The sequence below is a fragment of the Astatotilapia calliptera genome, chromosome 23 (assembly GCF_964374335.1).
Source record: "Astatotilapia calliptera chromosome 23, fAstCal68.1, whole genome shotgun sequence".
Lineage (NCBI taxonomy): Eukaryota > Metazoa > Chordata > Actinopteri > Cichliformes > Cichlidae > Astatotilapia > Astatotilapia calliptera.
In genome coordinates, this window is record NC_137443.1 from 24,437,254 (window position 1) to 24,446,479 (window position 9,226).

General features: G+C 45.0%; 1 protein-coding gene across 1 annotated transcript; it reads left to right on the forward strand.

Annotated features, from left to right (window-relative positions):
- Positions 1-5,113: 5,113 nt before the first annotated feature.
- Positions 5,114-8,880, forward strand: LOC113016210 (POU domain, class 3, transcription factor 3-B). Its single transcript, XM_026158860.2, has 2 exons — positions 5,114-7,057; positions 7,453-8,880. The coding sequence occupies exons 1-2, from the start codon at positions 5,831-5,833 to the stop codon at positions 7,552-7,554; spliced, it is 1,329 nt and encodes a 442-aa protein (XP_026014645.1). The 5' UTR covers positions 5,114-5,830; the 3' UTR covers positions 7,555-8,880.
- The last annotated feature ends 346 nt before the right edge of the window (positions 8,881-9,226 follow it).

The window sequence follows — 9,226 nt, forward strand, 5'->3', positions numbered from 1 at the left end:
GTGAGGGGTTTCTAGGGGGACAGAGTGACACTTATTTAGTGTTTTTTGTTGTGTAGTGCAGGTGCAGCAAGTATACTCTGAATTAAATCAACTTTAAAATGTTGCTCCTGGCGATCTGTGCAACTTGGCTTCCTGCTACCAATAACCATCACTGTCAGAACGGGTGCATAACGCAGAGTGATAACATCCAGTGCTTTTGCTGCTGCTGCTGCTGCTGCTTGTAGTGAAGAGGGGGATGATGAAGACTGGATACTAAATGGCCGGTAGAGCAATACGGGGAGGGAGGAATTGCAAGAAAGAGCCTTTGACTTTGCTAATAATTATTAATGTCCCCGCGTCCTCGTCTGCTTCATATGGCTCTGACTCATGGCTCAGGCGGCTGCAGATGGCGGCTGAACCACTATGCATATGAACCGTGCAGGACTGCGCTCTCGCTGATAGGCTCCCGTCCCGGATCGATACAGACAGCATTCCTTAGAAAGCTCAAGTTTTACGCGGAGGTCTAAGACATATTTAGAAATATACATATATATATATATATATATATATATATATATATATATATATATATATATATATATATATATATATATATATATGTTTCATTTCATTATATATATAATATGGTGTGTTTGCCCCTGTTTTTCACAAATGAGCACCACATCTTTGTTGCAGTGACCCACAGAAATCAGTCACTTTTCCTGCCGTGGGCGGGCGATATCTTAATTGCCAATCTTCCCCGTTCAGCCATCGATTCATGCCATAAAGTGGGAACGCACCTACGCATTGCAAGAAAGTATACATGTACGTAAAGCCCATTTCATGCCATTCAGTCACTCATACTTTAAAAAACAGAAGGGGGAGAGCTGAAAAAATGCACTGGCACACAGCAAGGTGAGGGTAAAAGGGTCCATTTTTTTCTTGCAGAATTACAATTTTCTTTTTTTTTTCTTTTTTTTTTTAGGGGGGGCGGGGGGGGTAAAATCAGCTAACTAGGTTTGTGATTCAATGAAATAAACTCTTAAATAATTCAAATAAAGCCCACAAATATTAAAGAGGCAGGGTTTTTTTGGAGGGGGGTTGCAGTGTAAGCTGCACCATGAGTGAGCGCGACACCTGGCGGCAGCTTCATCATTCTCAATCAACGAGGCCAATAACGACTTGCAAACCGTTTCCTCCACCTCAGCACCGACCGGAGCGCCGAGAGGTGGAGAGGCCTTTAATGCAGCTCAAATACACGAGAATTTATTTAATAAATTACAAAAATTATTTACATTAATAAAAATCATGAAGAGTCAAGAATCTGGTGTTGATTTTTGTTCTAATTAATTTTAAGTTAACTTCTGCGCATATCTGAGATGAGTCATAAATGAGAAAACATCGTTAGAAGGCGATAATTAAAAAGAAATAACAGACAAATCAAGCGGGTTTGTTTGCCCCTCTCCTCCCGCTTGGAGCGGGCAGCACCGGTGCTGCTGGCCCGGGACACACCGAGCCCCTTTTCATCTCGACTCCAGTGCACAAACATACAGCTTAATGCGACCAGTGTTCCCCCTCTTTTATTGGGCTCACCATGGCTACCAAGCGCTGGGCTCAGAAATGCTCTGCCCCCTGAATCAATGAAGGGAAAGAGGTTTTTTAACCCGTGAGAAAAAGAAAAGAAAAAAAAGTCACACTCAGCAGCTCCTCAAATCAACTTCGACTGTAAAATATAACACAAACTTATTCCCTGTGCCCACTCCTCTCTTTGCCTTTATTTTAAAAAAAGAAAAGAAAAGAAAGAAAGAAAGAAAACTTTTCTTGACGCTCACTGGAAGATCTCCAAAAACCAAAACACACACGACAAAATCTGAAGTCATCCACATTCAAATCCGCGCTATTTTTAAGCCCTTTTCTCTCCTCTCTCCTAAACTTTAAACAAACTCCACAGCAGTGGAAGATCGATTCGTATTAAAACCCATTTTCATACTGCACTTGCCTACGCGAACTCTCTGGAGGATTCCACTGAGGGGTTTCCACTCTCTCTCTCTCTCTCTCTCCCTGCTTAAAAATGTGATTGATTGCACTTTTCTCCGGTGGACATTCGCTACAAAGCAGCACAGCATCTGCCCGATATTTATATATATATTTAATTTAAAAAAAATAATAATAAAAAAGAAAAAAAGAAAGGAAAGAAAGAGACGGGATGGCTGGGGCGCAAACTGCGCGAGCATATTGATTTTTACGCATTCAGGAGAGAGGAAACCAAAAACAAGAAGACGAAGAAGAAGAAGAAGAAGAAGATACGAGTGCAGGCTGAAATGTCATTTAAAGGACAGACAAGGTGGTGGTGGAGGTGGGGGAAAGAGAGCAAGCCACGAGCGAGAAGAAGAAGAACAAGAAGGCGATAAACTCCAAAACATCCCTCGTGCACAAAAAATAAACAAACAAATAAATAAATAAGCAAAGGTTATCGATGATTGTTGACTTACCTCGTGTCCGAGAAAAGTGGAGCTGGTGCCGGTGATGGTCGGTGTCGGTGAGTGTGTGTTGGGTGGTGTTGTGTGTGTGAGGTGGGGGGTAATAAATAAGCTTCACCGTTGCTCGCGTGCAGCCTGGAAACGGTTATCTGTGTGTCTTTTTCCTACGACTCGGTGCTCCCTGAGATTTTCTTCCCTCTGCCTCGACTGAGCAGGAGCTGTGCTCGGCTCCGCTATTATTTTCACCAAAATGTATGAAAATTTATGCAAATGAAAATCAGCACTAACTGTTCGTCTCTTGTTGTACTTGGGGATGATTTTTTTCCCTCCCCCCCCCCCCTTTTTTTTCCTTTCTTTCTTTCCTTCTTTTTTTCATACACAATAAATGAACCCCACCACCCCCCACTACCCCACCCCACCCACCCCCAATCCGCAGCAGGGGAACTTGGGGGACCTTTTTTTGTAGTAAGCAAATAAATAATAAACACATCACATATCAGAGAGGAGTGGGTTTGTTTTCTTTCCCTGACTCCTCTTTTATGTATGTTACATATTTCTTCTTCTTCTGTTCTTTTTCCGGTCTTGTCTTCTCTGCATATGTGCTGTCACGTTTGTGCCGCTGGCCGCCTGAGACGCCCTTTCAAAGCTGCGGCGGTGTGGACTGAGCAGCAGTAATTTAGACAGAAATCCTCACTGTATATTAATGAATGGAGGGGGCCCCCACGGCTCTGGGCCCTAGCCTGCCCATTCAATGTAAACAAATCCACGCGGCTCCCTCGATTTTTGAGCCCAGTCCAAATTAAATCTGCTGGGGATGAGGAGGAGGAGAAGAAGAAGAAGAAGGGCGGAATGGGGGCGGTGGTGGTGGTGGTGGTTCACTGGCATGGAGTACACAGCTACTCGACCGCCTTATATTTGCTGTTAAATCCCATTTGCAATAAAAATCTTTGCGTCATCTTTGATTTGGGGAGCTTATGAGGCGATGTTGGGGGCTAAGGCGGGACATGCGCCGCTAATCTGCCTGAAATTCACCTGCTTACAGGCCCAAACCCAGCCAGTGGGTGCAGTGGGAGCTATATATCTGTGGCTTATTACCACCCATGCATGCGTATATAAGCACGCAGGGAGAGGGGGGAAATAGAGGGAGGGGTGGGGGGGATGTCCTCTCACAAAGGGCCCCATTCATCTCTGGGGGGGGGGGGGGGGTCATGTGGTCATCTTGAGTGACGGTGCAGGCCATGTCTCCGTAAAGGGCTGCTCAGCTCGCCCTTGTTTTGGTCACCACTTTTCTTGCCTCACCCCCAGGTGTTTTAAAAGTGACTCAATATCAATACCGATCAATACCGATATTTTTAACCCGCACGTAGGTGAGAGCAGTGTGTCTTTATTTATGACACGAGTCATCATCAATTTGCAAATTCTGAACATATATTAATGACCACAAAATAACTGAGATTTTTCTTTTAACTGTTAACTTTCTACAATAAGTAGTTAAGCTTTTCGTGCAGTGGCAGAGCTAGAAAATTTTACATGGGGGCCAGCAAGTGTGTGTGTGTGTGTGTGTGTGTGTGTGTGTGTGTGTGTGTGTGTGTGTGTGTGTGTGTGTGGAGGGTGGGGGGGGTCAAGGTAGGGTGGCACATACCTCTTTAGAGAAATAAGTGAAACTCACCCTGTATGTCAGTGGAGTCAACAAAATAGCCACAGGATATCCACAAAAACGACTATTTTTAAGCACACAAAAGTTGGGAGACAAAAAATGGTTCAGACATCTTTTATAGTGTACGTCTGAGTTGGGTTGGGGTTTTTTTGTCATTTCCACCCCCCCCCCCCCCCCCAAAAAAAAAAAAAAACTAGAACTAACACTCTTCAGCAGGCTACATACTGAACTTGGAGGATAAATACAAAATATCAACCCTATTGTGCTAGTTTCAATCTGATATCGATACCAGTGTTTATATCATTATTATTGATATTTGTATCAATCGTCCACATCTGTTAACTGGATGTAAGATACAGGATGGCAGTCTCACCTGAGCCTGTTTTTTGCTTCTTTGTTTGCTCTCTTCAGCAGGTGGATTTAGACAAACCCCACAATCCTGAGACTGTAAAGCCCTTTTTTGTACACTTCTGTCCCAGAGAGGAGTGACTCCCCAAAACTAATCTTCTTATCCACTAAAACGTGCATATTTGTCTGTAAAGACACACGTGGAAGACACCAGAGAGCGTTTATCTTGATTATGGTTTAAATGTCAGTTTATCCAAACTTTATTTCCCCCGCGCTCCTCATCCCGTTTGTGTACTAGCATCTCACCACTATTTACTACCAAGTTGTACCCCAGGTTTTGTTTGGACTGCAATTAAAAATCAGCCAATCGGAACAGCCGGAAGGAGGGCTCGTGCGCCCGGAGCAAGGCTGGCAAAAAAAAAAAAAATCTGCCAATCACGCCCCGGGTAACCAATCAATGCGGACGCACGGGGGTAAAACACCGCGTCCTCTGGCTGGGAGGTGGGGAGGGTAGAGGACTTGGGGGGTGTTGGAGGGGGGCGGGGCTGTCTGGAAGAGAGAGAGAGAGATATAGAGAGAGAGAGGCAGGGGGAGAGAGAGTGAGAGAACAAGCGAATGAGAGAAGAGGCTCGCGAGCAGCGCCGCGCACTGTTCCACTGGATTGTACTTGAACGGGAGTTTGCGGTTTGGCAGGTTTATACACATCAAAACAGAACAAAGAGACGGGCTCGAGCACGGCCACAGCGCCGGGAAACAAGAGAGGAGAAAAAGAAGAAAGCGAGGGGAGAAATCTCAGCGACTGAATTACAAAAGAACTGAGGACACTCCGCTCATGGTTTCCACATCTACACGGGGACATAAACCGGGACTTTGTACGCTGTGGAGAATTTGCGAGGCTGTTCTTTTTTTTTTTTTTCCTTCTTCTTCGTGTGTTTTGTTTGTTTTCTGCGGCCACCGAAAGTTTGCTTCGGGACAAGCGCGTGCCGTTTTTCTTATTTGAATTTTTAATGTTCGCAGTCTCACCCCAGCCAGAAACTTTCGAGCCGGACAGCACATGGTTTGAAAAAGGGCTTCTGAAAGACGTGGATGTTTTAATCCCTGCAGTAGAATGTTGTAAACACGAGAGGATTTTATCCACTTTTTTTTCTACTCCAGGATTTTTATTTTATTTTTCCGATGGTGTTTGCCAAAGAGAAAAAAAACCCTCTCCGTACTTTTAAAAGTTTGAATAATTCATGAGATACGATTTGCCTGCTCGAGAGAAGTGACGGTTTTAGAAAAAAAGAAGAAGAAAAAAGGGGGAAGAAAGAGAAAGAGAGAAAGGGAGGGGGGTTATCCACAAACATATTCATAAGGGGCTGACGGAATGGCCACCGCGGCTTCCAATCCTTATCTCCCCACCAATAGCATCTTATCGTCCGGCTCCATCGTGCACTCTGACTCCGGAGGTGGTGGCATGCAGCCGGGCAGCGCTGCGGTTACCTCCGGGTCTGGGGGCTACAGGGGGGACCCCACGGTCAAGATGGTTCAGAGTGACTTTATGCAGGGCGCCATGGCAGCGAGCAACGGGGGGCACATGCTGAGCCATGCCCACCAGTGGGTGACGTCCCTCCCGCACGCCGCCGCGGCCGCAGCGGCGGCCGCTGTGGCCGCGGCGGAAGCCGGGTCCCCCTGGTCGTCGAGCCCGGTCGGGATGACGGGCAGCCCGCAGCAGCAGGACGTGAAAGGATCCGGCAGAGACGACCTGCACACGGGCACGGCTCTACACCACAGGCCCCCCCACCTAGCTCCCCATCAGACTCACGCCGGGAGCTGGGGCAGCACCACGGCGGCTCACATCAACTCCATCTCCGGGGGCCAGCAGCAGCAGCAGTCGCTCATCTACTCCCAGCCCGGAGGCTTCACTGTCAACGGCATGCTGAGCCCGGGCGGACAGAGCCTGGTGCACCCAGGGCTGGTGAGGGGGAACACCCCGGACCTGGACCACGGCAGCCACCACCATCACCATCACCACCAGCATCCGCACCACCAGCACCACGGAGGCGGAGGAGGCGGAGGTGTCAACAGCCACGACCCGCACTCGGACGACGACACGCCGACCTCGGACGACCTGGAGCAGTTCGCCAAGCAGTTCAAGCAGCGGCGGATCAAGCTGGGCTTCACGCAAGCAGACGTGGGCCTGGCTCTGGGCACCCTGTATGGGAACGTCTTCTCGCAGACCACCATTTGCAGGTTCGAGGCTCTGCAGCTCAGCTTCAAGAACATGTGCAAGCTGAAGCCTTTGTTGAACAAGTGGCTCGAGGAGGCCGACTCTTCCACGGGCAGCCCTACCAGCATCGACAAGATCGCGGCGCAGGGGAGGAAGCGAAAGAAGCGCACGTCCATCGAGGTGAGCGTCAAGGGGGCTCTGGAGAGCCACTTTCTAAAATGCCCCAAGCCCTCGGCCCAGGAGATCAGCAGCCTGGCGGACAACTTGCAGCTGGAGAAGGAGGTGGTTAGAGTGTGGTTTTGCAATAGGAGACAGAAGGAAAAACGGATGACGCCCCCGGGAGTGGCGCAGACGCCGGAGGATGTGTACTCTCAGGTCGGCAATGTGAGTGCAGAAACACCGCCCCCCTCCATGGACTGCAAACGAATGTTCAGTGAAACATAGAAACAGCACAGCAGAATATTTTATATCAAATTAAAACTGTTTAGGACATAAAAGCAACACCATACAGACTATCGCCAAGATAGACAAAAAAACAGAAAAAAGACAGCAAAAAACATTTTTTTGATACTGTGATTGTGAGGGAATATGAATGAGACTGCAAAACAAAAACAAGAAAAATACAAAAAAACAAAAATGTGTTATCTATTTTTCACCAGAAACAAAAAACCTTCACCCCTTCCCTTCTTTTTTTCTTTTTGTGTCCTCCCCCCTCTCTTCTTCCAGGCCCTTAAAGAAATGTCTTTACCTAAAAGGTTCCTTCTGCTTTTTTCTTTCAGGGGCATTTTTTAGTAGATTACTTAAAAGATGATGCAAGTGAAGCGAGCGACCAGAGGGTGACAACCACAAGTTCATTCCACCAGGTAATTTTGGCGCATTGAGACAACAACCAAGAGGAAACCCAAGTATTTTTTATTATTATTATCATTATTATTACTATGATTATGACGATGATGATTCCGTTTAAAAAAAAAGAACGAAAGAAAAAGAAAATTCTCTGTCCCTCCAAATCCCCATAAAACAAAAAAGGACAAATTAAAAAATATCACCCCTCATTTCTCATTTTCCTGTGTTTGACTGAAGAAACAACAAAGGACGCTCTTTTTTTCTTTTTGGGGCTTTTACATTTTAATTATTTTTTTGTATATTCAGAAATGGGACTGAACCGCCCCTTTCTACTTCTCCATGCCCAACAATAACAAGAGAGACAGGAGGGGGGGTAAAAACTGCAACTGTGTGAAGAAGAGTGACATCCACGAGGCTTCCTTTATCATTTGCAGCTTCTTTTTGAGGTGGACTGCATGGTTTCACTTATGGAGAATTAGGGATATATTTTTTTCTTCTCCTTCCCTTTTTTGTTTGCCATCTTTGAGGCCCCTCACGAGAAAGAAAAGACGAGCAGGACCAGGACTGACCTGAAAAAAAAAATACAAAATCCTTCACGTGGGAGCTTCTTCGATTCTACCTATTATTATTATTATTAATATTATTATTATTATTTAATGGACACCACGAGTGGATTTTTTCTTCTTCATATAAAAACACATATATATATATTTTTCCCCCCTCATCAACAAATAGAGACATTTGCAAAAGACTCCAGCTGCACTTCTTTGAGAGAAAAAGGACAAAAAAAGAAAAAAAATTCTGTTGCCAAGTGTGACTGAGTGGGTGCTGTGGATATCCTATTAATGCTGCCCTTTGTAAGCAGTATTCTTTGGTAGGTTTTAATAAACAAAAAGAAAAGAAAATGAAAAAAAACTGTAAAGGCGGCAATATAGATCACTAGATCAGATACTGATCTGAGTTATTTACTTTATATTTTTCATCCAAAAATGACTTGTTTTAATATTTTATTGGGAATACTTTCAACACGGTAATTTATTTTTCTTGCCCCCCACCCTCCCCACCCCTTCCTCCTCCTCAAGGAACTTGTGTAAGATGCTTTCCCCTCTCTTGTTTTTATTGTTTTGTTTTTTTTTAAAAAAATATGTGTAAATATATATGTATATATATTTACATATATATAAAAAAATTGCCCTTATTTGTTTAATTTTGTTTTCTAAAGGAGCACAAATCACCATAAGCTGACCGTTGTTAGGTAATAAGGGTATATTTTGATGTGATCAGTTTGATTGTAATTTAATTTCAGTAGTGGTTCCGTACGAGCTGATTGAGACACAATAAATTTGTTAGAATGAAACGCAGTCATGTTGTGTTTTCCACTTTTATTTACTCATGTATTTAACACAAAAGCTCAAAAATAATCCAGATGCTGTTATTTGCGTGCACAGCTGCAGAATAATAATAAAACGCGGGATTCATTTATTTAAAAAAAAAAAAACAGCGCCGGGATTTGTTGATGTAGTAAGAGTGCGTGATGATGGGGTAAAGGTGCAGTAGTGTTCTCATCATCGTCATCATGCCTTAACTGTGTGTGTGTGAGTGGAACATCGCGGTCAGCTGCAGGCCTGCACAGTGCATGTGCTCGTCTGGCTGTTTGTTTACATCTGCTGCCTCTTCAGGGCCTGCGCAAAAAGCAGGAAAGTTAGC